General features: G+C 42.4%; 1 protein-coding gene across 2 annotated transcripts; it reads right to left on the minus strand.

Moving 5' to 3' along the window:
- Window positions 1-72: 72 nt before the first annotated feature.
- LOC311059959 (myosin-9-like) lies at window positions 73-27979 on the minus strand. 2 transcript variants are annotated; one of them, XM_084078083.1, is made up of 43 exons: window positions 27690-27979; window positions 22617-22807; window positions 22095-22235; window positions 20082-20238; window positions 19886-19913; window positions 19115-19208; window positions 18554-18574; window positions 17569-17661; window positions 17409-17472; window positions 17191-17289; window positions 16578-16721; window positions 16099-16194; window positions 15890-15966; window positions 15138-15332; window positions 14360-14533; window positions 13897-14070; window positions 13675-13789; window positions 12454-12644; window positions 12020-12141; window positions 11750-11819; window positions 11446-11606; window positions 10917-11025; window positions 10624-10755; window positions 10240-10446; window positions 9870-10007; window positions 9527-9650; window positions 9116-9287; window positions 8535-8747; window positions 8175-8319; window positions 7824-8030; window positions 7613-7717; window positions 7323-7475; window positions 6747-6995; window positions 6045-6257; window positions 5443-5655; window positions 5073-5234; window positions 4856-4984; window positions 3506-3594; window positions 3272-3395; window positions 2926-3134; window positions 2458-2566; window positions 1570-1742; window positions 73-967 (listed from the first exon to the last, which is right to left on the minus strand). In XM_084078083.1, exons 2-43 carry the CDS (start codon window positions 22800-22802, stop codon window positions 856-858), a joined length of 5889 nt encoding a protein of 1962 aa, XP_083934209.1. In that variant the 5' UTR covers window positions 22803-22807; window positions 27690-27979; the 3' UTR covers window positions 73-855. The 2 variants fall into 2 exon arrangements, with proteins under 2 accessions (XP_083934209.1, XP_083934210.1); XM_084078084.1 differs by having other exon boundaries at window positions 18554-18570; window positions 19114-19208.

Consider the following 27979-nt stretch of genomic DNA (forward strand, 5'->3'; position numbering starts at 1 on the left):
AAATTGTAATCCTTCATGATTGTAATCCTCAAGTCTCCCAGTTCCATGTTTGCACAAAACGACAAATGCATGTATATTTTTGCCATTTTATTGCACAATAACTTCTGATAAAATACAATGTAACCGTGGGACAGTGACATATTTGGGTGTCATTTCTCAGACAACATGTGAGTGAGGGTGTCATTCTCAGCCTCGTTTGAACATAAGTGGGATCCAATTCATACAGAAGACCACAAATGTGCAGAAAGTAGCCAACTCAGTGTAAAGCAGTAAATGGGCGCAGTGTGCTTCACAGAACATAATCCACCACCAAGATTTAATGTGTACTTACAGAGTACTCAACTACATGTCCCCCAAAATCTATAGTATTTGGCAGACAGGATGATATTCCCATCTACCATACCCTACAGAAGAACTAATATCCTTTTAATCCTGTGTCTTGGCACGTGCAACTTTGGCTGTAAGGTATAGTAAAATGAAACCAAACTGTGGCATAATGCATAGATTTGTATCTGGAACAGCATTACATGACTACATCAAAACACCCAAAATTGTGTGCAAGACGTATTCATGAAATTCAGCATTTTAACTTCAAGCGCTAACACAAAAGGCTGGATTGTGATGTCTTGTAGCACAAGACGACCTGAATATTTTAGAAAAGAGTAGAAAAATAGCATTTGGAAAGAGTACATTCAATTATTGGCCTAATACACAGATAAATGCAATATTGAACATATTAAGGCTATAGGTTTGAATAGGATAAAGCCCTTTTTAAATATTCGTCCAATGTTAAACTTTTTTTTGCCCCAGTGATCAACTGTATTTCCAGTGCTGCACATGTCTGTTTGCACCCATTCACTCAGGCGCGGGCTCAGAAGCTTCACTCTGCATGTCCGTGTCCTCGTCACTGTCCAGTCCAGATCGAGTGAGGAGACGACGAGGGCTGCTGAACGGCATGTCCGAACGTCTTCAAAAACACAAGTCAAGTGGTTAAGCAGAGGTCAGCGTGTTCAACAGCAGATTTGACACCAAAACAGTAAAATATCCACGGTGCCATTTTGATTGCTTGACATAGTTATTGACAAAAAAAAGCAGAATGCATAAACATTTGTAAACATCTGCCAAAAGGATGAAACAATAAGACTAAAGAGCTTTATTCAATTGTGGTTCTTTTCATTAACCCTCATCACCAGAGATAGTTCAATTAATCGTGTTGCCTGTTCTAGTCTTAATTGAATGCAAGGCAAATTAAGGGGACTTTACAGACCCACCTTTTCACTGTAGAAGAGTCCTAAGTTCACTTGTTTTGTGGGTTGTGTGTGTCTAATTTCTACTCCCTCCTATTGTGACTGACTGTGTGACTGAGTTTCTTGTTGTCCCAGCCTAGTTTTCTCCTAAGTTTAAAAAAAAAAAAACTTCTCTCCCTTTCTTCGGGCTGCGCCCTGGGCCAGAGTAATAACTGGATGGTGGGAGGGGGGGGTGCGGCACTACAAATACCAAACCTATATGAACCCAAGTTAGTCTGCTTACTGACATACAAAATGAACAATATTGCCAGACTAGCCTTACCTGAGCTTGGTTTTCAGGCTGTTGACTTCTCGGTTCATGGCATCCGTTGACTCGGTGGCATCATCCAGCTCTCTCTGCAGCTTCCTGCGGTAGGCGTTGGCTCGTGTCACCTCCTCCTCAGCCTCCTCCAGCTGACGCTTCAGCTGGCGCATACGGGAGTTCAGCTTGTCCGCCTGATAAGACAACGCAACCAATCAACAACTAACCAATGCAACCAATCCATAAGGAAACATAACCAATCCATAACTAGCCAACACAACTAATCAATAACTAGGCAACAAACACAATCACTAGGCAAACAACAAGTCAATCACTAGGCAAGCAAGTCAATCACTAGGCAAACACAACCAAACAATAACTAGAAAAACTAACTAGTCAATTAAACAAAACCAATCAATAACTACACAACACAATCAATAAATAACTACGCAAACACAACAGTCAACAGCCATAAGGACATTTGACTGAACTGAAATGTAAAAATTCCAATTACAACTAAAACATGGTGGAGCTTTTGCTCCGTCAGCATTTGACCATCTTAGCTGTGGTTTAGTTACTGGTAAATTGAGTGCAGCTCCACCCAGCTGGTGCGTCTACACTTGCCAGAGAGAGTTTGTCACAAGCGTCACTACCTACACACATCTGATATCCATCTCTGTGCCACCTCATACAGCACCTGACACCCACCACAAATGTGGTTAAGTAGGCGGGGATAAGCTGGAAGCGTTGTTTCATAACTCTTTAAATCCAGATCATGCAATGCCATCCTTCTGCCTCTCCCTTTTCACATCTGCAGTACTTGATCTAATTTGCTAAAGACAATCCAACTTAAAGCTACTGTATGTGCATTACATTCCATGTCCAAGAAGAGTCAGTGCAGAGTTGTACCTGGTCTTTGTATTGCTCAGTGTTGCGTCTCTCGTCGTCCACCTGCAGCAGTACCTCCTTCAGCTTCTTGTCGGTGCGCCTGACCAGTCTGGAGGCCTGTTGACGCTCCCTGACAGAAGGACAAAGTGTAAGGAAACAGTGCAGAGGCAATACAATGCCAAAAAGGAACAAGAGCACCATATAATACTTCATATGTTACTATAATCAACTATAGTAACAATGACCATAACATTTGACCTTGGTTGCTTCTTTCAAAATATCCTACATGTTCACCTAGTTACTGGGTTGATACAACTCCTGATTTACTGGGTTGATACACACTCCTGATTGAAAGATTACGTTCTAGAGAAAACAAATAGTCATCACACACAATGTATAAGCAGAGACATCCGTTTGATTAACTGGTATTCAGAACCAGTGCGATGAACACAAAATAGTCACGGTGCACCTAAATGTCCTTGCACTTACTTAGATTCGATATCCAACTGCTCTTCCATCTGAGCCAGCTTAGCCTCCAAGGCAGCAATAGAGGCTTTGTATTTGGACTTGACGGTTCCTTCCATCTCCAGCAGCTTCTGTTTCATCTCCTTGTTCTGCCGCTCCAGCTGAGAGCGAACCCCTTCCAGTCGCTGCGTTGTGCTGCGCTCTGCAGCCACCTCTGTGGTCAGCTGGTCGGTCTACAAAATAACCATAGTCAAATCATTGTGAAGTCAGAGATTTACACCGCACTAATTAACCGTTTTAAACGATTCAATGCATTATGAAACCCTGTCATTTAACCGCAATTCAATTCTACTTGATTTAATTATCTTACCTGCAGAGTGGTTCTCTTTAGACGGTCATTGACCATTTCGGTGTTAAGCTGCTCTTCCTCTAGCTCTTCCTCTAGCTGGGCGATACGAGCCTCAAGTCTCCTCTTCTCATCTGCCATCTGGGCACTGGTGAAAAGAAGAGGAATGATGCATGGACATTCATTTGTACGTGAAAAAAAAAATCCAAGTACATTGATTTTAACATGGAGGAATATTGGGTTAGCTGTGTTTCTTACTTCTTGGTGTTGGAATTGTTAATTTCATCCTGCAGCTCGTCTCTCTCCATCTGAGCCTGTCTCTTAACTCTCTCCGCAGATGCCAGGTCCTAGAGGAAGTAGAGGAAATGTTAGAATTCAAAGGCTACTGCCCATTTTACATTTCATTGTAAGATGGTATTGTGCGAAAATAGTCCACTTTGTTTGTGCAAAAAACAAAAAAAAAAACTTTAAATGCCAAAAATAGGGGCACCATGTTGAACGTGGTTAAGAGGGGGTCATCCCCATGTTCCATGTGCCCGCTTACCTTAGGGTTGTAAGCGGGGAACATAGAACCTAAGGGCCGTCTACTCCACACCAAGAGCCATAAATATAACTATACATGTTTTTAAAAAATGATTGCAACTCAAGCGGATGACAATGGAGAACAATATCAACAATTTGATGAATGGTAGAAACACCGACAGCCAATCAAAATCCATCTAAATTTACAGGGCGTCACATTCAACACATACAGAACATCCGTTACCGTTCTTCAATGTCTGTGGATGCTGCCAACAACGTCTTTATAGTTATTCTTGGTTTCTACTAGGCTGCACTAGCCTTCCTGCTTTCGTGTATAGAGGGGCGGGTTTAAAATCAGCGCGGAGAGAATGCGCCTGATCCCATTGGTTCACCGATCTGTCCGTCAGCCCCCGCCCCATCAACACAACATTACGAGCGACGCCCACTGCACTCTGGTTGGTTGGGGAAATGAAACACTTCCTATACCGGGTTAACCTCGGTCCCAGCCTCACTTATCTGCGAAAAGAAGAGCCTGGTCACGACCTAAAGCAGCGAGTGTCTAGGAAGTCCTGAGTGGACAGATTTCCGTTTCCCCCGGAAACGATATTTTTTGACCAATAACACTCGTTTCATTCACGGAGAATGTTAACAGATTTGTAAAGCATCAACGTCATTTCCTTGGGCGGTACTTCCGCCAAATTCAACCATTTCCGGTTGTCAACTTCCTAGACAACCAACATCGCAGGTCTTGCCCAGGGTGATACCGGGTACACCGATGCGCTGGTCCAGGCTTTTATTTTTTAGCAAAACTAAACAATAAAAGCCTGGAGATCGAGGCTAGGTTTCGACAGACCCTCACGTTTCGGTGGCAAAGTGACGTGTGAAGCAGCATGTGAAGCAGCATCTCCAATAAAAATAATGTATTTAACTGAAAAACGTGTACAACATAGTCTCCTAAGCAGAAATCAGGCTTTGGGTCAAAAAACAGGCTTAAGGACAGCAGTATAAGATGACGTCTTTACACTTGAATGTGGACATGAAGGATGTCAAGATACGATATACTGTACGTATATTTATTTCATGTACCTCCTGGAGCTGCATGGCATCAGCCTCCATGGCCTTGACCTTCCTCTCGTTGTCCTTGGCCTCGTTGAGGGCCTCGTCTCTGGAAATGCGCAATTCCTCCAGCTCTCTCATCTGCTCTTTCATCTGAGCCTGCAGAGAGGGAGGTACTGGAGTTACACATGAACCGTCCATTGGCTTTCTAATAGTCAAGTTTGCACACTGGATGGTGTTATTTTACCTGAAGTCTCTTCAGCTGCTTGAGGGCCTCATCGCGGCCCTTGTTGGCAGAGTCTATATGGGCCTCCAGCTCGGCAAGGTCCGCCTCCAGCTTCTTCTTGAGGGAGAAAGCCTGAGAGCGCTGCCTGCGTTCATCCTCCAGCTCCAACTCCATCTCACGTACCTGGAGGAGACAGGCAAGGGCATTTCTGTTATTAACAAGTCAATCATCCTCAAGTCAATCTCTTCGGTGTAGTTGTTCACTAGAACACCTCTTTGAGTGTAAAAGGGAGCACATCTTTCAAGCTATGACCATAGTGAAACCTAGAGAAGGTCTGTAGGAAAAAGTGGAAAATGACGTTGTGTGTCAGACATTTTGGGATGATGTGTACCTGTTTGACCAGCTGTTTCCTCCTCTCCTCTCCCTGTTCATCTCTGGCCAGCAGGTCCCTGTCGAACTGAGCCTTCATGGCCTGCATGTTGACCTCCAGACGCAGCTTGGCGTCCTCAGTCGTCTGCAGCTCATCTTCTAGCTCTTCAAGCTGGACCCTCATCTCTTCCAGTTGCTGATCCATGCCGCGCTTTGCCCTCTCCAGCTCATGGACCTGTGGCAGGGAAAAGATCAGTGCAATATGTTTAATATACCTTTAAAGTAAGAACTTAAAGTATTAGGCATAGGGTAAATGATTCATTTAACGATTCCCCCCATATATACATTTTGTAGGATACATATGGGTATTCATTGTGATATTCACAACTTTCAGTGATCAACGGTTAGTTTGGAATGTTATGGTCTTCAATGGCGGCTTTCTCTTTTATGCTTATGTTTAAGGGCTTTCCTCATGCTCTAGACGGTAAATCTCATCTCTACCCTGCAGGATGGAAACATGTTTTCTCAAACACATAAGCGTGTAAAACATATAGAAATACCACTCTCATCATTTTCTTTTTGACTGTTGGCCATTAGCAATACATGGATGAAATTACTGCTTACACTCTTGCCAACATCATCCTTAGAGGAGACCAGGTCGTCCATTTCAGCCTTGAGCATCTTGTTTGTGCGGTCCAGCTCAGTTTTCACGTCCGTCATGGTTTCCAACTCACGGGCCAGTGTGAGCGCACGCGTTTCCTTCTCCCTGGCCTCAGCTTCAGCCCGGTCACGCTCCTCTGCATACTGGGTGGAAATGATCTTCTCCTCAGCCAGCATCTAGATAAGGAGACAACCGGAAGGTTAAGTTTAAGAGGGGAGAGCGTACAGTATGTAGAGTCCACATTTAGTTGTACTGAATAAAGGGATAACAGGTCTGTATCATCCCACTTTTAAATGATTTCCTAGCTAGAGTATGAACAATACACCTGGATTAACTTTCTGAAACAGCGAGTTGGAATATCTGACACCTAGTGGAAATCTCATGGCAGAAATTCGATAAGTCAGCTTTATGTCTGTGGTTCATCTGAGCCTCACATTTCAATCTACAACACCCGTTTCTCTCTCAACTGTTGGTTTGAAGCTTTTGTTTATATAAATGGTGTATCGTTTGAAGAAACTTTTTTTTTTTTAAATGTCGACATTATCCAACTGCAGAGCTCATTATCCTAATCTATCCATAATCAAATGCAAAACTTCCACCGAAAATCTGCCACAGGTACCCATGGCGGAAGAATCTTCCAGGCCTACAAAAATGATCATTTATACCTGGTCAAACTTCCGCTGCTTCTTCTCCAGGTTGGATACGATCTGCCTGAGGTGATCCTGGTCCAACACGAGGTCGTCCAGTTCCTGCTGTAAGCGGGTCTTGGTCTTGTCCAGCTTGTCATATGCTGCACCCTTCTCTTCCAGCTGCTGACTAACACCGTCCAGCTCCCGCTGGACACGCTTGCGGCTCTCCTCTGCTCCTTCCAGGGACGATACCTCCTGCTCCACCTTCTTCTTCATCTCCGCCAGCTGGTGAGGAAAGGTTAGAGGTAGAATTGGGGAAAATATATATTTTTTTTAAAGTGAGGCTATATGACAGAACACTATTGCCTCCAAGATCAAAAGAAAAGTGAAAGATATTAAGTAGTTATGGGCAAAGCTTGACAGTCAAAGTGTCACTTTGAAAAATAGGTAACGAACAGCCACAATTAGTTCATATGAAATTAACCTCTAATCACACTATGAAATAACACATTTAAACATAAAGAAAAAGGAACCATTATGAACTAGTTTTGAGGAATTCTCCATGGAAAATATCTTACGTGATAACTGGCGAGACTGGCTCAGTTTACCGACCTGGGATTGGAGAGTGTAGACTTGCTTCTCTACGTTCTTTTTGCTCTCTTCCTCTTCCTCCAGCATCTCCCTCAGGTTGTTCTGCTCATCTTCCATCTGCCTCAGGCGGGTGGAGAGGGAGAGCTTCTGGCGGGTCTCCTCCTGGAGCAGCTCCTGGAACGAGGAAGAGAAACTGGTTGTGTCAGGAACACGAGCGTGTGCATGTTGTGGATGTTAAATGACAAGTCAAATAAAGGATTTGCCCGTGTGCAGTGGATGCGTCTGTATGTGCATATGCTGTGATTGTATACCTGTGCATCCTGGAGCTGAGACTCTGCAGAAGAGAAGTCCTTGTTCGCTTTAATGCTCTTGCCCTCAGATTCACTCAGGAGGCTGTTCACATTTTCCAACTCCGACTTCACACGAACAGAAGACAGAACATATTGAGTCAATACAACTACAAGAACGTGTCAAGAGCCATCCTGTGCCAAACACCAGAGCGCAAGCCCATGCATACTGTACCTGCATCTTTGACACTTTGTCAGCCAGCTCATTTTTCTGACGCTCGCCCTCTCCATGTTTGACCTGCAGCTCTGTTAACTGAGCCTCGGCCTTCTTCCTGCGGTGCTCCGAATCTGCCTTCCCCGCGGTCAGAGTCTTCAACTCGATCTGAAGCTCATTCCATTCACTCTCCAGTGCCTGTTTGTTCTTCTCCACTGACACTTTGTTCTGTTGGGTACACAAATGCAGATTGATTGCATTTGTCAGGTATTAGTTTGGAACGGATATTAAATGCACGTAATGATCCTGAAAAAAAATATGAAAAGTTTGACTGCTTCTCCAAAACCTAAATTCGTGTTTCATGTTTCGTACCCTCTTGGCTTGCTCCAGCTGTTCATTAAGCTCATCAAAAGCCTGGTTGTGTTTGTGTCTCATGTCAGCCATCTGCTGTTCATGGACCTTGGCCTCTTCCTCCTGGTTCTTCTTAAGGTGGGCCACCTCCGTCTCACGCTTGCTCCTGGAGGAGAGGAATGAGTGATTGAATGAGAAAAGAAAATATCCTTGATGTCTTCAATTGGAAATGTTGTTGGCTGGCCTTCATAAAAAGTAAAAGGGCAGATGCAAGACTAAGACTCATTATGAAGTTGCTTAATTGAGTCCAACATCCCCTGCTCTCATGCAGAATCTAACTCACTGGTTAACTTTACTCGCTTCCCAAGAAGCTTCGCTTACCTAAGCTCCTGTTGTGCTGCAGTGGAGTCCAGAGTATCTTCCAGCTCAGTTTTGAGGGCCTCCAGTTCCTCTCCAAGGTCCCTGCGATGTTTCTCTGCCTTGGAGCGGGCCTGTCTTTCTAGCTCGAGATCCTCCTGGAGTTCAGAGATTTGGGCCTCCAGCTCCCTGATATTCTTCTGGGCAGTGTTTTTGGCTGCTGCTTCTTCCTCAGTCCTGGGAGATGATAAAGGGTGAGAGGAGATAGAGGTATAAGTTCATGGCGAAAATAATGGAAGAAAGACGATATTGACACATCACATTTGAAAAGTAGAAGCACAACTTGTCACACACTTCATCCATATTAACGTCAGACTTTATATAGTGCTTCACCTGTAAGTGTGCTGGATGCAGAACATCTGATCCACCCAACACTATAAAGGTTCACCCAGATATGTACAAACATATCAGCCAACAAGTTTACTTGTATTTGTCCATGCATTATATTAAAACGTTAACCCCGCTTTGAAAACTCATCCTAGAGCGCCCTTTATTTTTCCAACTTCAGAAACTGTCCTTTAGAACATCTGTGCATGGGTCCTGACCTGGCCAATGCAGCAAGCAGCTCCTCTTCCTTCTTGGCCAGCTGGGCTTTGAGCTCAGCAATCTGGGCCTGCAGGTCAGCCATCTGGTCCAGGAGCTCGGAGGAATCTCCCTCCAGCTTACGACGGTTCTTCTCCAACTCTTGACGCTGCTTTTCTTCTTTTCTTAGACGTTCTGAGTGAGATAAAAGTACAGGGAAGAGGACCAGGATTATGTCAGTTTCCCTTGCACCTTTCCCTTTTTATTTGGGTATTGAAAGAGGAAGTAAATAGAAGAGGGTATAGAACACAGGGTCAAATGCACTTCAGCAGTGTCTTTTCTTTTGCCCAAAGGATGTGGGACAAATGAAAGGGAAAAATGCTTTACACAGGGTAAAAGTGAGAAGAAAAAAACTAAGTAGAACAAATACCAACCCTCTATATCAGTAATCATGGCTTCATGTTTATTCTTGAGTTTTTGCAAGCTCTTTGACTTCTCCTCCTCCTCGGTCAAGTTGGAGGTGAACTCGGAGATCCTCTCCTCCAGCTGTTTCTTTTCCTGAGCACACAAAAGGGAAAAGGTCATGCTACCATAGTCTTAAATCACACAAGCCAATAAAACATATTTGCCAATGCTAAATATGAGTTTACCCCCATCCTTACAAAAGTAACAAAACATCACAGTTTGGAATATCTTGGGTGAGTTACATACAGTATCTTAACATTCCCAAATGCTAATGACTGCTATGTTAAGTGAACAGAGAGCTGTTCTACTGACCTTGTTGAGCTTGTTGTTCTGGTCATCCAGGACCATCACATCCTCCTCTATCTTCTTCATCTTGGCATCCATGGTGACCTTCTCCAGCTGAAGCTTTTGTCTAGCTCCTTCCTCTTCATCCAACTGCTGCTCCAAGTCCTGAATGGAGAAAGAGAGAGTCATATTTAGCTACAAAATAGTCTTAATGATCTCAGAATTCTTGAAAGGAATTGGTGAGGGATCTACATTTCCATCTTTAGGACTCATTCAAGTTACAAGCTTCAGCCCAAAACGCATTCTTCAGTCCAAGGTGCAAAAGAAAATCACCACGCTGTTAATGACTTAGTTTAATTAGGGACATACTCCAACGTTTCTCATAGATCCAACTAACCGTGATGTTCGTCTGCATCTTCTTCCTCTCCGTCTGCAACTGGGTGACTCTCTCTTCCTCTTCTTCCACACGAGACTCCAGGTCATGCAGGATGTCCTCCAGCTCCGTTTTCCGGGTAGCCAGACGGGCTCTCATCTCCTCTGCCTCCGCACAAAGCTCCGTCTCTGCCTGGAGTTGCTCCTGGAGGGCCAGCTTCTCAGAGTTCATCTGGCAAGAAGGATGGATCAAATTGAGAGTGAATGGATAATCACAGAGCTGCATCATGTCGGATACACTTAAACGAGTAAAGCCCTTTATTTTGGTACAATGACCTTTGGTCAGTTGGGAACCTACACTACATTAGATCATTATTAAACCGCTCTTTATTATGAGACTAAACCAGACCTGCTGCTGCTTGGACTCATACTCCTTGACGAGCTGTTCAGCTTGAACTTGTCTATCCTTGATCTTCATCAGCTCCTCTTCTTTGGCAAGCATGTCCTCCTCCTGCCTGGTGACCTGCAGGAGCGGCTTCACCTGGAAGAAACACGTTCAAGGACCACAGCCAATACATATTATTGTCTGAGCTTATGTACTGTCTCTGATTATAATAGAAAACGTAAACAAGGCAAAAATCACAGAGCTTCACAATGGCAGGTTCAAGAGCCATAACAGAGCATATGTGTGTCCATCTGTACCTTGGTGAAGAGCCTCCACCACTGCCAGTTCCTGAGTTTGAGGTAGGCGGCACAGTTTCTCTGGATCACCCTCATTGCCGTCAGCTGCTGCTGCCTCTTGGCAAAGGCCCTGAGAAAAACAAAATACTGCATTTATATTTGCCATAATAAAAAATAATTGTAAAAACCATGATGCCAGTTATATTTTTTGTTAATTTCACAAAATGTATTGGTATGTATAGAAACTGTGTCAAAACTTCATACACGCTCAGCCCAAGCCTGATCAGAGTCACTGGACTCTTTTGAGGATGGGAGCGGGGAGTTAAGAATTCAGAATAAAAAAAAAGACACTGGCGTCTAAGAAAATATATTGACAAAAAGGGGGTAGAGGAGAAAATAGTACAATCAGCTGGGGCACTGTGGGCAGGGCATCAAGGCCACTGTGGCCTCGGGTGCAATGTTTTTGAGGGGCAAAGGTGGCCATGGGCTTCATGAAATTCCTGCCCTGGTTATGATGATTATATGGACCAACTATATGAATCCTCCATACTTGCGGGCAACGTATCCTCTGCACCAGGCCTGGAAGCTAATGATGACGTCAGTGATCTTCACGTCCCTCTCTTCCTCCAGATGGGCCAGAACACCAGCTCTGAAGAACACTTTACTCTGACCAATGCGGAACAGATTGGGGTCCAGCTCCAGGGCTTTGACCTACAACAGACAGAAGAGAAAATAGTGTGTCTTACTGTGGAGAAATCTGAAGTCTGGGAAAAGGGGAAGGTGTGTATGTGTGTATACACACACACACTTTTTTTTTTTACTTTGGTATGGGCGGTGATTTTTTTCTGACTTACCATAAGTACACAGGCCTGCTTGCCATCCATGAAACCTTTGGGAATGGAATTGGGGGTGAGGATTTCGTACCTGAAATAGAGGACAAACATATTTACTTCAGCAGCTCCTACTCCTTAAATAGTGAATTTAGGGTAATCAAGGGGGGGAAAAATCCATAAATCTTCATACAGGTTGGGATGCTAATCACTCTCATTTACAGGTGTTCACTTATTTAAGGGTGAATGGAAATTTAAAAGAAAAAAAGAAATCATTTAGACAAACCACATTACCTCTGTCTGAACTCCTGGAAGACTATGCGGTTGGGGAACCCCTGTCTGCAGATGCGGATCCCCTCTAGAACGCCATTACACCTCAGCTGGTCCAGGACCAGGTGGGGCTCCAGTTTACCAGCCTGAGGGAGACAAGTGTTCAGAGGGCAATTCCACACATTTAATATAACGTTGCAACTAACCATTGAATATAGTCCAGTAATCCAAAATTGCTATACAGTACTGTTCTAAGGGTGTTGTTTTTTATGCACTTTCCTTTTTAAATAAAGCAAAAATAGACAGGGGAGGTGATTGACATGCAACAGAACTCCAGACAGATTTGAAGACATTCTAATTATGGGGTCATCACACTAACGGGTAGCTGCATTTAAATATGCATTAATGTTGTTGCAACATTGTTTGTGTGTTATTTTGCACTTGCAAAGCATCCTTACCTTCTTCTCGTGGTTGGGGATGATGCAGCGGACAAAGTTGGGGTTAGTGTTCCTGAGTGTGGACATGAGGTTACCCAGCTGCTCTTTGTACAGTTGGCCAACAGTACGGAACATGCCCTTGCGGGTCTTGAAGGCACCGTGCATCGAGTCTGACATTCCCGCTACCTTGTCCAGGCCAACGATACGGTCCACTGTGCAGAGAGGGAGAGACGACAAGCAAGAATCAGAGTGCAGCCTCAACGATATTCTCTCAATTAAATACTTTCAACTTGGCATCCCATTTTGGGCATTGAGTTATAGGTGTGTTAAATGTTGTAGTTTTCTTTTTTTATTCAAATCTTTCCAAAAACAGAAAACATGGCAGATCTACAAGCTCACAACTTGTTGCCGTGCAACACATGAGCCTAAGCTCACATTTGTGCTGACAAAGGGGATCTCCATGTATGGGCATGGAAAAATAAATGACCGTAAGGCATAAAACCATTGCCTAACAATGTCGATTTGTGCCAACAGCAGGATCTCCATGCGCATTTATCTCCACATATGGACAATGCATGTACAGATTTGCAGCGATATTTGGCATATCCATATTTGGGCTGTGTCATCCCAGTCTAGTCCCTATATGGGCATGTCATATGCCAATTGGCGTTAGGCATGTCCAGTCCATCCATATATGGCCATATCTGCACACCCGCCACCACTTGAATAGTAAGTTAGGATACTCTACCAGATGGATTGGTTAAAATTGTTTTATTCATTATGAATAAGTCATGATTGCAACCTTAAGTAGTTGAATTATTATGTCAAACAGCTTGAATTGACCACCATCTTGACTGCAGGTTTGTTGGCACAACACAAGGGGGCCTCACACTACAACATTTACTCATTTAGTTGTACTGACAGCACTTATAACTTCTGTAAACCTGTGGTCACTCAACACAAAAAGGTTAGACTCTTGTACATCAGTGTGATTGTCTGAATCATTATTTTGAAGGCAACCTACTAAAACATTATAGACAAAACACATGCAACTCATCAAGCAGTGTTTGTGGCAATTGGACAATTTTTTTAGGCATTTGGCTAATTATTAAATGCAGAATATTTTGAAGCCAATGTATTGCACAGCTTTGTTGAACATTCAATTGTGATCAAGGCATGCTGCACTCTTTTTTTCTCCAATATTTTGAGTTTAATTTGATTTCATAAGTGCGCTCCACTTACCATCTCTCCACAGATCAGCAATAAATTTGTCTGTAGACTGGTTGAGCAAAGTGGCCACACACTCATTCAAAGGATCCATGTTTTTCATCAGCCACTCATCAGCCTTGTAGTCCACCTGCACAAGAGGACAGCAATAAATACAATATAATAATCTACAAAGTAAAGTTAATTGATCTGATACAAGTCATCTTTTTTTTATGTTTCCTAAATGCATATAATGACCTTTCCAGCGTAGTGCATAATGCAGAAATCAGCATCATCCTTGAGTTTCTTGGGCTTTTGGAACTTGGAGTTTGAACCCTGCTCCTGAACCACCTTGTCCACAAAGCTCCTGTCTGTGGCCTTGGGGAACCAGCACTCTTCATCCAGCAGAGCCAAGATACCTGGAGGACCAGACTGAAGAGCGAGGAAGAACAAAGCACATGGAATGACTAGTCCGTCAGCAGAAATCAACTTTTTATAAAACACAGTCTGACTAATAGATCATGCGTGCTTCAACTCGTTTGAATCAGTCATTAGTCACTGGCAGCTACCCAGCTCCATTATCAGAGAGACCAAAAGGAAGATAACGCAATGAAAACACTCATTGTAGCATTCTTCATTCCAAGCTGGAGGGAGGGTGGAATGACGACATTTTACTCAAGTACTGTACGAGGATTAATCACATTTGTGGAAGACATCTTACATGCTTCTCTATGAGGTCGATGCAGGGCTGCAGGTCGAGGCCGAAGTCGATGAAGCTCCACTCGATGCCCTCCCTCTGGTACTCCTCCTGTTCCAGGATGAACATGGTGTGGTTGAAGAGCTGCTGCAGCTTCTCATTGGTGTAGTTAATGCACAGTTGCTCAAAGGAGTTCAGCTGCAAACATGAAAGAGAGAGATGGTGAGAGACATGGTCAGAGAGATGAATTTGTCAGCTGTCATTTGTCTAGAATTTAACATAAGATTATAATACCATTAGAATTTAACATAAGATTATAATACCATTACATAGCTTATAATACCATTACATAGCAAATAGTCACAAAGGTCAAAGAGAGCGGCTACTTAATGTTTTTCCAAAAAGTGAATGAGTGCAACATTCTGAGGGTGGCAACGCTTAAGTTTATCAGCAGCACAATTGACGTTTTGGAAGTTTGACACACTAGAATGGCAGACTAAAAAGGTGGTCCTAACGAAAACGGACCACGCATCACGATGGGTGGTTTCATTGAGAACCTCACATGTCTTCTCCATCTGCCCTGTCTTTCTACACTGACTGATCAAAAATAAAGTATAAAATAACGCCAAAAACATATTTAGTCACATTGTCAGAATTACTGACACTGCTTCCATATTGATGTTTAGACTTATGATCCAAGTTTATCCTTCTAGAATCAATCAAATATTAACGATGAGTCAGGTCTATAATGACAAAGCTACGCGCACGTCCGCTTACAATGGTGGAGGGGCAGGTCCCTTACCTCAAAGATCTCGAACCCAGCAATGTCAAGGATGCCAATAAAGGAAGCCCCCTGTCTCTTGGTCTTGTCCAGGGCTTTGTTGATCCTCATGACCAGCCAGCGGAACATCCTTTCATAGGAGGCTTTGGCCAGGGCCTCCACAGCAAACTCTGCCTGCTCCTGGGTCTGGGCTTTCTGCACATAGTCCCTGCCCACCTACATGATGTGAAATGAGGGGCTCATGTGTCAATCAAATCTCTAATGCTGCGTTCACACTGGCAACAACAAAGATGCAGGCTACTATTCATTTTCAATGGAAGCCAGCGACATGAAGATACATCAGACATGTGTAAAAAAGTTGAGCTGGTTTCAACTTCAGATACAAAGCTACAAATATGCTGTGTAGCTTTGTATCTGCCAGTGTGAATGCAGCATAACTGCACATTAATATTAGGTTTACACAATCTGACAGATTCATTTTGGTTCATTTTGGGTTTATAAATGAACATCAAATCAATCAGATCAAAGTAAATCAGATTACAACAGCAATCATTTCTAATATGGTCCCCACTGCCAGGATATGACAAGAGATCTGGGGGGGGGGGGCACAAACATAAATGGGGCACAATGAGCTTGGTATATAAGTGAATTATGCAATTATGTGCATGCATGTCACATACAGTACATATATGCACAGTATGTGACCAAATAAAACCCCAATGAACTTGGATCATTAGCTGGCAAGCTAATCAATCGCACCTTCCCATACCCACCTTGATTCTGGGGGATAAGATTGCCCGTGTGAAGTCGGTCACATTCATACCCAGCAGATGGCACACTTTCTGGGCAGCTGTGGAGAAACATAAAAGAAGCTTGTTCAAATTTAGAAAACAGAAGAATGAGGAACATCTAACAAGGCAGAGTGGGTGTGTAAAGAGGATGTGATGATAATATCACCAGTATAGTAACGTATTGTGTGTACCCGTGTCATCAGGCATGGACGCCTGATCGGAGTGACGTTCCTTCTTGAAGCTCATATTTCCAAGATGCAGAACAGCCGACACTACCTTCAGCAGGCCTGACAGACAAACAATTAAACTGTTACAATGGCTCCCTTTGTTCCCTTTCAAATATTTGTTTTGCTGTCTCACATATGGGGAACGCCCCCTGCGTTATCCTCAGAAACGCTTGTAAAATTAATCCAATTTATTGTCTGGCAAGCATGCGATACCCAGGTCCAGGGTACCATCCCCTACGAATGGTGAATTTCAACACTGGTTAAGCTCAGAAACCAAACACTCTGAACAGTGACACCATGTTGTTTTATACCAGAACCTGGTTGTTTTGCCATTAGAGCCACAGCACAAGATATGCAATTATGAACTACTGCTTTTCTCTTTCCATTTAAATATTGGCCATAAAAGCAATGCCAGACGGTCAGTGGAGGTACAGTATATCTACCTAGTCTTTCCTCCTCAGGGATGCTCATGATCTTGAAGGCATCCATGGTTTCATTGAACAGGTCCTTGTCCTGCTGACCGGCGATGGTGACGTTCCCATTGGATAGGAAGCGGTACTTGCTGTAGTCCTCAAGGCACAACTCGGCTACACAGAGAGAAATTAGGAAGAGGAGTATGTTACTGATTGAAAATATAGATTACCTTTTCCTGTTTAGATGTGCTGTACTGTAGATAGGACAGTAGAGACAGGAAACGGAGCAGAGAGTGGGAGACATGTGCAACACAGGTCTCCTGCTGGAATTAGAGTGGGGACTTTGCCATTATATGGTTCATGCACTATCCGGTCAGCTACCAGTCCAGTGCACCACGAGACAGCTTTCAAAACAATCATGTTGTGACTGACTTGGGAAACAGGAAGCTCCATTTCTCATGGCTGCCCAGGCCCAGTAGAACAGGCCTAGTAGAAATGCCTTGCCTCCAGACTGCACAGGTCTCACTCTATTATGTCACGCAACAACAGCACAATCCTCGCAACTCAGCAATGTCCAATTTATTCAGTTTCAGTATGATAGCGATTCATGATCTGTAAAAAAAAGAAAATCCGTGGCACTTACAGCGCATCTTGTCCCCACATCCACTCATCATGTAGTAGAAGACATGGAAGGCCCTCTCTTCTTTAGCCTGCCTGATGGCTCTGGACTTCTCCAGCAGATCTGAGTGTACGCTCGTCAAGGACAGACCATTTTCAGAGCAAAAGCAGCCACACAACAGTACAATGTTGAGTAGGGCTGAAGTCACTCGGTCAAAATATTACAATATTTGAAAAGGATACAAGTTTCAATGTTAGCTCCAACAATGTATCCATTGACATCGAAGTTGATCCTGATGAATTTTCCCTACAAGAGAAACATTTCATACAGAAAAATGTTGAAGCAGCAGAACTAGAATCACATTTTGAATTGGCTGTATAATAGATTTATAGCAGTTCTTACAAATCGGGAGGAGTTATCATTCTTGACCGTCTTTGCATTGCCAAAGGCCTCCAGAATAGGGTTAGCCTGCAGCAGTTGTTTCTCCAGTTCCCCCTGGAAGAGAACAGTCATAAAAATCAATTAATAAGTCCTTGATGCATAATGCAATCACTTCTATTCAGTTGTAGCTCAGCCACACACACACACACACACACACACCAGAGCGCATTCAGGACATATTGGACTTACAAAGGCTCTGCTTTATCACTGCACAGTTTAAAAGCATAGCAACGTTATCATTTCCCCTTCACATCAGCCCCACACACACAGACCAACAAAATGTTAATCTTGCACATTCCAACACCAAACACAAATTGCAAAACAAGCCCAGTCAAGAACAAACCCAAGTCAGACCATCCTTGCCCATGCAGGCACACAAGAACTCAGCGAAGCACATACAAGTTAGCAGAGCTTCCCCAAGGAGATGCAGGAGTGCATTGCAACACCCCACACAAGGTACAGTAGATACTAGTTTTACAACAAAGACTGACTGGATCGGAGGAAACAAAAGCTCATGGGTGGAGTGGGATCCTCTGACCACATACAGCCTTAAACTAGGCACACACACACCGAGGGCCAATTCAGTGTTTCTGACAAACCTAAGATAGAGTTACCCCTAAACTGCTCTGGTGTGTCACAAGGTATTTTAATACCCAGAGGGGAGACAGCCATTGTGAGAAGGCGTGTCATTCTCTCTTTGGAACACATTCCAGCTCCTTCCCATTCAGGGAGAACGGTCCTTTTAAAAATTAACTAACACTGTGGCCAAAATTCAAAACTTTACCATGTTAGTAAAAGAGAAAAAAAAAACGCATAAGGTACTGCCTTCATTGCTTGGGAATATCAAGCCCAGACAAAATGTGTTTTTTATTTGGCGTTAGTATTGTAGTGCTTCGAGCGAAACAGACAAGACACCACAGTATGGCATCAAGAGTGATGAACTCACATGTGACAATACAGCACTGCCCTAGAGATGGGATGAAACAAAGACAGCATTTAAAACACTTGTTACAACTGAGAGTGTTGGTGTACCTGTAAAACGATATTTGCCGTCAGCACACTCACAGTAAAACAACATCTGTGTGTGTGCGTGCACTACACAGTCTAGTCTCACTTCTGGTCAGTGTGGAGAAGTGAGACAGGCAGGTCCAGGCATGAAAGAGGAATGTGTGGTATATGGTACTCAGCAACTTTCAGGTAGACAGCACTGAATGAGGTTACACAATGATGGCCTACTTCAGGTAGACAACACTAAAATCAGGTTAAAATGATCTGGTCTAACGAGACAAATATTTAAACCGCTGCTCCTGGAATAACGGGAAGGTAAGAGGAGAGAAAACAGAAGAGGGTTGTGCTCCTGTTGGGGCTTTTCTCTGCTTCATGAGAGGATGAACATACTGCATAATCTTGAGTGTTTGAGATTCAATTAACATGGGATTTTATAGTGCAGGGTATGTGATTCAAAGTTGTTTAACGAGGTTAAGGATGGCATTTGTGCTTTACTGACCTGATCTTTCTTAGACTTGAAGGAGGAAGCAACATGGGCAAGATACTGGATGACTTTCTTGGTGTTCTCCGTCTTGCCAGCTCCCGACTCTCCTCTGAAGGGCAAAGACAAGGTCAACAAGACAAGTGTTATGCACATGTATTTTGTAGCGAGAAAAGGGGCTTCATTCATTCTGCATCATTCTTGTGGGTTTCCATACATTTAATTATACTACCAATTCCCTAACAGCTTTTTAGCATCAATTGGTACTGAAAGGCCAAGAAACGCATCTCAAACTAAAGCAAAAATAATAGTCTTATAGCAGCGTGGCCTCCCTGTCCAATCTTTAGCCATCAACGGAAGTTACTAGGTATGAAAATTGGTTCTTTGTTCTTGAACTTCACAGTAACTTAATGACTGAATCAATAACTTGAATGCTGTTCAGTCATCCGATTGTGTATGTCTGTCCTCTGCTACAGTGAGTTACAAAAGACATGACATAATTCTCATAGCGGTGTGAGCTGTGATTGGTATGCCATTACAAGGACATATAGACAAACCCTGTTTTAAGTATTGGTGTAGAACTGGTATTGCATTCAGAAGCAGCAGCATGATTGCAAAACACTGAGCCAACACATTTCTTTGCATGTTTCTATACAGTACAGAAAAAGGATTGTGAAGATAGATTACAATACAAAGCTTGCCAACAGATGCAGTTGAGAACGGACTAGTCCAGATGAGCATAAACACTGACTTTATAACACAAAATATGAATAGAGAAATGTGACCTACGTGCAAAGGATGGACTGATCTTCACGATCTGTAAAGGAATAGAAGAGATGCAGAGAAGGGGGTCTCATAAGCCAACATATCAGCTTGATACAGTGCCAACATATCAGCTTGATACAGTTCAATGATTAACATTGCCTTGCTCAATAGACGTGATGCATGCCTGACTCGTTTAATGCTACTAAAACTATTATTGTACCTTGCATCATGCTTCTGTAGGCGGTGTCTGTGATGGCATAGATGTGAGGGGGCATCTCATGTCTCTTCTTGCCCTTGTACATCTCCACGATGTCCTCAGAGTAGATGGGCAGGTACTTGTATGGGTTGATCACCACACAGAAGAGACCCGAGTATGTCTAAGTAAGCATACAAAGATAGCAACATAGTTGTTAGCAGGAAGAATGAGTATTACGCCATGAGCGCAGAAGTAAAGATTTCCACACGGTTCTATGCGTTCACCTTATGTTTGCATCCTTTAGTCATCCATACTGTACATTTTCACTGTTATGCAGATGATAGCAAATATATTCATCAATGAAGCCAGAAGAAACCAATTGTTAACAAACTTTCAAGCATATCTTAAGGACATTGATGACCTGCAATTTTCTGTTACTAAACTCAGTCAAAACTGAAGTTATTGTGCTTGGCCGTAAATAAATTGGAAACGCATCATGTAATGATATCACTACTCTGAACGTTATTACCCTGGCCTCCAGCACCACAGCAAAGAATCTGGGAGTTATATTTGATCAGGATAAGTCTTTTAAATCCCAAGGTAAGGTAAGTTTAGATATATAGCACATTTTAACAACAAGGCAATTTAATCTACATAAAATATTAAGCAAAGGAAACATTATAAAAGGACATTTGAATTCAGTAAAAATCTAACAGATTACAATGACTTTTTCCACCTAGGGAACATTGCAAAATAGGCACATCCTGTGTCAAAAAGATGCAGAAAGCCTAGTCCATATATTTGTTGTTATCTCCAAGCTGGATTATTGCAATTCCTTATCATCAGGGTGCCCCAACCAGTCTCTACTCTAAAGACTCTCCAGCAGATCCACAATGTTAACTTATTAGCTTCTCAGCACTGGCTGTCTGGCTCCCTGTCCTGAATATAGTTAAAATCCCTTAATGGTCAGGCACTGTGAGGTCTTAAGTTCTTTGTACCCCTTTACCCCACTAGAGCACTGCACTCCCAGAATGCATGCTTATTTGTTCCTAGGCTAGAACCTCCAAAAGTAGAATGGGAGGCAGATACTTCAGCTATCAGGCTCCTCTCCTGTTGAACCATTTTTGGTCCTGGAGGCATACAGACACCCTGTCACATTTAAGAGTAGGTTTAAAAATAGTTCCTTTTTGATAAAGCTTATACTGTAAATAAGGGCAGGCTTAGGATTGCCTTGGTCCAGCCCTTATTTTTTTCCTTTCTTGTCTCATAGACTTCCATGGACTGAGTGGATCCCTAGATGTGGATCGAGGGTGTCCATGGACTATAACTCACATTCGACTTCAACTAGTCATGGCAGAGGGCCTCCCACCTACAGCCAGGTTCTGTTTTAGGTTTCTTGCTGCTAAAGTAGAATTATTTCTTGCCGCCAAGTGCTTCCTCATGGGATTGTTGGGTCACTGCAAATTAAAGACCATGATCTTGGCCTGCTCTATATGTGAAGTGTTATGGGATGACATTTGTTGTGATATGTCGCTATATAAATAAAACTGACTTGGCACCAATATTTATGCAGTGGGGTGTGTTCTCACAAACACACGCACAAGGAAATCACACACACGCACACAGAGAGATGAAAGGGATGTGTCAGTTAATGTGCCACAAGAGACAGAAAGGGGTGGTTCAGTTAATGTGCCACAAGAAGAGCCAGAAAGGGGTGTGTCAGTTATTGTGCATCTGCACGATTCTGCTTATTAGCACACTTAATTTTTTTAAACCTCCATTTATCCAGGTAGGTTCACTTAGCATGGAGGCTTGCTCACCCTTTTGGCAACACTTTACTTTACACTCACACGATACAGTTACACACACCTGAGAGCTTCCCAGTTGAACCACAGTCTTGTCTTATACCGTTGGCCACTGAGCTGCACCACTGGAGCATTTGGGTGTTAAGTGCACCCCCCCCCATTTATGCATGTGACTCTACTAAGGATTTATCCCATTAATCTCATCATGTCAAAAGCAGTCAGACAAACTCACATAGATGAGTCCAGAGTAGTATCTCTCCTTGAGGTTGTGCAGCACAGAGGCCTCGTTCAGGCAGGTAAGTTCAGCCATGTCCTCCGCCTTGTTATACTTGGGTGGGTTCATTTTCTGGATGTCATCCTTGTTCACCTTCACCTGTGATTAACACAAACAAATGTGTCAAAAGGCTTGAACAGACTCTTAAGTCATTATCTGCTCAGAGCTTGTGTTTTTGTAATATTGCAAGTGTCCAGTGGATTTCAACAGTACTCACTCACATTTCTAAATGGTCAATGATGTCTATTCTTACAATGTAAAATAATGTCTTATTGCTTCTACACAGTCATCACTAACAATACTCATGTACCCAATGTTCATACAATGTTTGACACTATATAAACATTACGTGTTTACACATTAATATAAATACCTAAAACTAAACAGATTAATGCGTTTTTCTTTTCAAAAGGAGAAATTGAACACAGATTTCTAAATTCTTATCCTTCACAGCTAAACAGAAAAACTAGTCTCCCTCACCTTTTTGCCAGAGTCAGCCAGCTCCACCAGACACTCCTCGCCATGCTCCTCCTTGACGGAGCCTGCCTCAAAGCCCAGCTTCTCCGAGGGGATCCATACTAGTTTCTTGGAGGACCAGTCAGCCTGGGCCAGAGGGTTATTCATCTTGCCGCGGTCCCCATAAAGGAACTTGTCTGCCTCAGTCATTGTGTCTTCAGGAGAGGGAGAGAGTAAGTAGACAGAGGCAATGAGATGGGCAGAGTGCAAGAAGAAATGAAATACACCTGGGGTGCAAATCCTAACCCATCAATATCCATGAGGAATCCAACGCCTCTCTCTGTTCCTGAGATGTGAAAGTTAGGTGATTTGACGTCGGCCTTAATTATGACCTTGATCATTGCCACCCAAAAGTTAGTAGTCTCTTTGGGGCAGACTAGTGATCATTTCACAAGTTATATGAAAATCTACCCTTCCATTTTTCAGTTATTTTGTTCACACAGACTGAAAGGAGCGATAACCTGCCATGTTTCGTGCAGGTAGGGTGAGCATTAGGAATGTATTAAATAACATTCTGAAGGATTAATGGGAATAAATTAAAGAGGGTTGAAATAACTAACTTTGACAGTATAAAAGTAAAACAGTTTAAGGGATTGTTGAATTGTTTTATATACACACAATTTGTATGAAGTTAGAAAATTAGGCTTCGGCTTGTGTTAGGTTACTTAACAGTTCATGATTATTCTAGCCCTAAGCCATGCTGCTGAAAATGTATTTGACTAAGATATTACATACATTTGAAATAAAGGACCTTCTTCAGGAAAGTCCTGTTTTAAGGATGGATCACATGATGACACCGATTAAGCAGACAAATCGTCACATGCCAGAAAACAGTACTTGAATATTGAGGAACATAATGCACTGTTGAGGTGAGAACACATACAGTTCTGTTGAGACTAAAGATCTCAGCAATACATGTTTGGATTAATAAAATATAAGCTCTTCTGTAGGTTGCCAAATTAAGGCTGTAAAATGACCAAAATATACAGCCTGCATCAGTATGTAACTTATTTTGAAAATGTGGGTCCACTGAGTATTACACAATGTCCATTACTTTAATTAGAAGCAAAACTTCTCACTTAGACATCATTAAAGTTAAGGAATCACCCCTAAATCAAGTAATTTCTGTTCACCCTACAGTAAACCTCCTCTCCAGCTCATTAAAGCAGGAACTTGTTAGAGCACGTTAACAAAAACACCATGTTTGGAGAGAAATTCTCATTTCCCTAAGGTATGATTTTTCTAAACGGTTCCGGTCTAGTATACAATCTTCATACTGGAGCATGTCACCAGCAAAAATAAAGCAGGGGTGTAAAACATAAAAACAAACATGTCATGCTCACTCTTCTCCATAAGAAGGTTCAGTAATCATATCATCCATGACAGTCATGTTCATGTACCCTGCTTTTCAACAATATAATATTTAATATTATTTTAATTGTTTTATATATAGTGCTTTTTTAAGTAGGTCCAACACCCCTGAAGTTGTGAACTGTAAAATATTTTGTTGCCGTTTTCAGCTAGTGACTGGTTTCTGCATTGTAGTTTTATTGAAAATAGTATAAAATATATATGTATATAAATATGAAACTGGTACATGGCAGCATCCTTGCTCTCAAAAACCTTTTTAGTCACTCACTGTACCCAACATCTCTCCATCTTTTTCACCTGTCCATCCCTTCATCCACAGCTGGCCTACATTCCGTCCTCACCCACTCATTAGAGAGGGAATTCCACAAATTCCCGACCCTTTCTTCCATTGCTTTGCTTACCATTATCCAACCCTCATCCATCCTTCTGCTACCTAATTCACAACACAGCCCTTGACTATCGAGCTACATTTTCAGTTATCTGCTAATGGGAGTGTGGGACTCGAGTCACAACAAAGCCTTTCCAGTTGTCTGTTATGTCATTGCGGCTTCAGGTACAAAAGCTGACACAAACCAACAAGGGACTTCATTCCTTCACAAGAGTCAGAGTGCCGTCAAAGAGACTAGAAGGAATGTTGGAAGCAAGTTCGGGCAGAGAGAGAAATGTAATTATCCCTGACCACACCCTACGGAAAGACACCATGTGTAAAGACACCATGCTTTATGCATGGTGTCTTTACATACTAAAAATAATAATCAAAATGCCATTGACTCATTAACTGTTTTTCTTGACCCCATTAAAAATAATCAAATATTGAACCGTTTTTGCTTATGATGAATGCCATGCCTAAAAAAAATTTTTTTGGGGGGGGGGGGGGTAAAAAAAAAAGTGCACTTTACAAACATCTGCATTTACAGCATTCTGCTTACAAAAGATAAAATGTACACTTCCTTAATGACAGACACTTCCTTAATAAACAGCCCACTGCCAAGGCTGCCTCCCTGTTGTTCACCACATTAAGTTAATCTAAGTTCAAAAGTGTCTTCCTGCTCAGTCACAGGGAACACTAATGACCGAGGGCAACAGTAGCAGACAAAATGTGTGTTCTGAGAGAGAGAGAGGGTATGTTTGTTTAGAGAGGGATAAAGCGCAAGTGCATAGTGTCATCGGAGTCTCTTCCTAAGTTCATTATGCGCTCAGACTCAGGAGGGGGGGGGGTCAGGGACCAGTCATGGACTAGTCATGCTGATGGTTATCATGTAGGGCTAACATACAACAAATTACAGTACACATGCTGTTTGTATACAGCAGGAGACTGAGAACGAACGTCTGAGGTTAGGCTGGATTGGGCCCAACGATAAGATTCAGAGCCTAAACGAGAACTCGCAAGTTAACGTTTCAACTTGTGACAGTCATTCACACGACCAAATGTGGCTTGTTTGGTGAACACGAACAGGCTTTCCATGGGCCAACTTCCTCAGGAAGTTGCACAGCAGCTGCTTACTGCCGCCTTGCACATACTACCGTGTCATTTGTTGCACCATTTCAGTTTTCAGATGCACTCTCTCAGGGAACTTTTGATCTGTAGCCTATTCATAAGTGACAGTAAAAACTAAATGTGAAACACTTCAAATGAAACTTGAACACTTTAACCCCTGGACATGGCCTCTCATACAGAAACAGAGATGACCTAAAAGTCTGTCTAGCTCTAGCAAACAATGTCAGATATAGCCTTTAGGGTAGGTGAGTGATACATAAAAAAGGTTGATGAGGGATATATGACAAATGGTGTATCTAAGGAAGAGAGTTTGACGTATTTCATCAATTGGGCAAGTTTGCATGTTCAAGTCTTATCTGGTTTCTTGGCTGAACTTGGGGGACACAATATTATTCATAATGCTTGCAAGTGGTGAGTGGCTCATTTGCGGTGGTGGAAAAAGTACCCAGATCTTTGACTTAAGTAAAAGTATCAATACTATAATACTCTGTTACAAGTAAAAGTCCGGAATTCAAAATGTACTTAAAATGTACTAAAAGTACAAAAGTATTGGCATCAAAATGTACTTAGTCATTATGCAGTGTGAGCTTGTAGTTCGGCTATTTATAAAAGTTTAAGGGCTGAATTTGTGTGTATGTTTTGTAAACTAAAACAACAAAGTAACTAGTAACTAAAGTGGTCAAATAATAGTAATGGAGTAAAAGTACAATATGTGCCTCTGAGATGTAGTGGAGTAGAAGTAAAAGTATTGGAAATTCTCAAGTAAAGTACAAATACCTAAATATATATAATATTTGTACTTAAGTACAGTACATGTATTAACAGTACATGCAATTAGTTACTTTCCACCACTGTTAATGTGGCCAACTTTGTACAGATAAAAAAATAAACCAATTAATCACAAAGACATATTGTCAAAATAAAAGCCATGAGTCATGACCAAATATGGTAAACTCATGACTAATGGCTTTTGTTACAGCCACATGCTAGTACTTGTAGTTGAATGCATGCATGCTAAGTTTATATCCTGAGGGATACAGATCAGGGCGTGTTCAGTTTGCATTCTGGACAAAGTGCTACCAAGTTACATGTCAGCTTCTAGAGAGTAGACCTAATCATATGAAAATCTGGTTTTACAGACATGCAAGGTCGTGCACCTTTAAAAAGAAAGAAAGCATATAGCATTAATTGCCTATTGCAGTCAAGTGAATATCCGGGTCCAAAAAAACACGTGTTATGAGACCGGCTTATGTGTGAATTATTTACTTATTACCCCTGTACCTTAATAGTTCAGCGCATAATACATGTAATAATCGTGTGTGGGGAAAGAAGGTGGTAGGCTTGTATATAGGAAGTATCACCAGAGATCACACGAAAAGGTTTGTCTTCTTTTAGACCTATGTAATAATTGTTCACAAAACAATTCGATATTCAACTAGTAAAAAGGCAGCAAAGAAAAGGGATGCACGCAGCAGTTGAGATGAATACTTGCGCAGGTGCGAATGTATTTTAATCCCACACAGAGAATGAAAAACGAGATCTGACTACGAGTTTATTAGACCGTCATGGATGAACTTCAATCTGGTGTTTGCGCTTCCTCCCTTCCTCGCCGGTACATCTACATAAAATATTTCAAATATAAAGTGCTTACCCCATGGCCACGGATGTTGCAATTATGTACGGGCCCTCAGAAGTAACCGTATATTCCGTATTGTTCAATAAAAAGGATTTTAATCCAATCGATGGCCATTTTCTCATAGAGTTATAATGTATCACGAGTACAATACACCTCCCAACCGATAGGGTCACGTAGTTGAAAGCATATGGAGAAAACGGCCACCGATCAGATTTAAATGCTTTTTGTTGAACAATACGTAATATACGGGTACTTCTGAGGGCCCGTACATAATTGTAACATCCGTGGCCATGTGGTAAGCACTTTACATTTGACATCTGAAAGTTTATGTAGATGTACGGACTACAAAGGCAGAAAGCGCAAACACTATCTTTAAATTCATCCGTGACTGTCATATAATATATGACAGTCACGGAGTGTATCACACAAGGCTACTCTGTCTTTATGCGATTATCTCACCAGGATTTATATGTTGGTTATCGGCCGGGCGGGTAGCGGTAGGCTATTCTATAGAGCTGCAGTAATATCCTACCTGGTTTTTCAGCGTCAGGCTCTGTAGGTGAAGCTCGGTGTGACTTTCAGCGTCCGTGTCTGCAACACAAAGTCCTGCGCGACAACACTTTCACAACAACAAAACGCAACTACTGTGCAAGTTTCTCTTGTCGTTCCGCCTTCCTCCTTCGCGTCTCTCTCGTCCAGGCTATGCTGATACCTGTTCAGTCATGCGGTCCAGCTGTGACTGACTGTCCAGGTGGCAGGTTCAGGCGTGGCTGAGACTAAATGATGACTGATCTGATGGACGACGTCTAGTATCTTTGATAA

The sequence above is a fragment of the Gymnoscopelus microlampas genome (assembly GCF_963454915.1).
Source record: "Gymnoscopelus microlampas genome assembly, chromosome: 2".
NCBI classification, from domain to species: domain Eukaryota; kingdom Metazoa; phylum Chordata; class Actinopteri; order Myctophiformes; family Myctophidae; genus Gymnoscopelus; species Gymnoscopelus microlampas.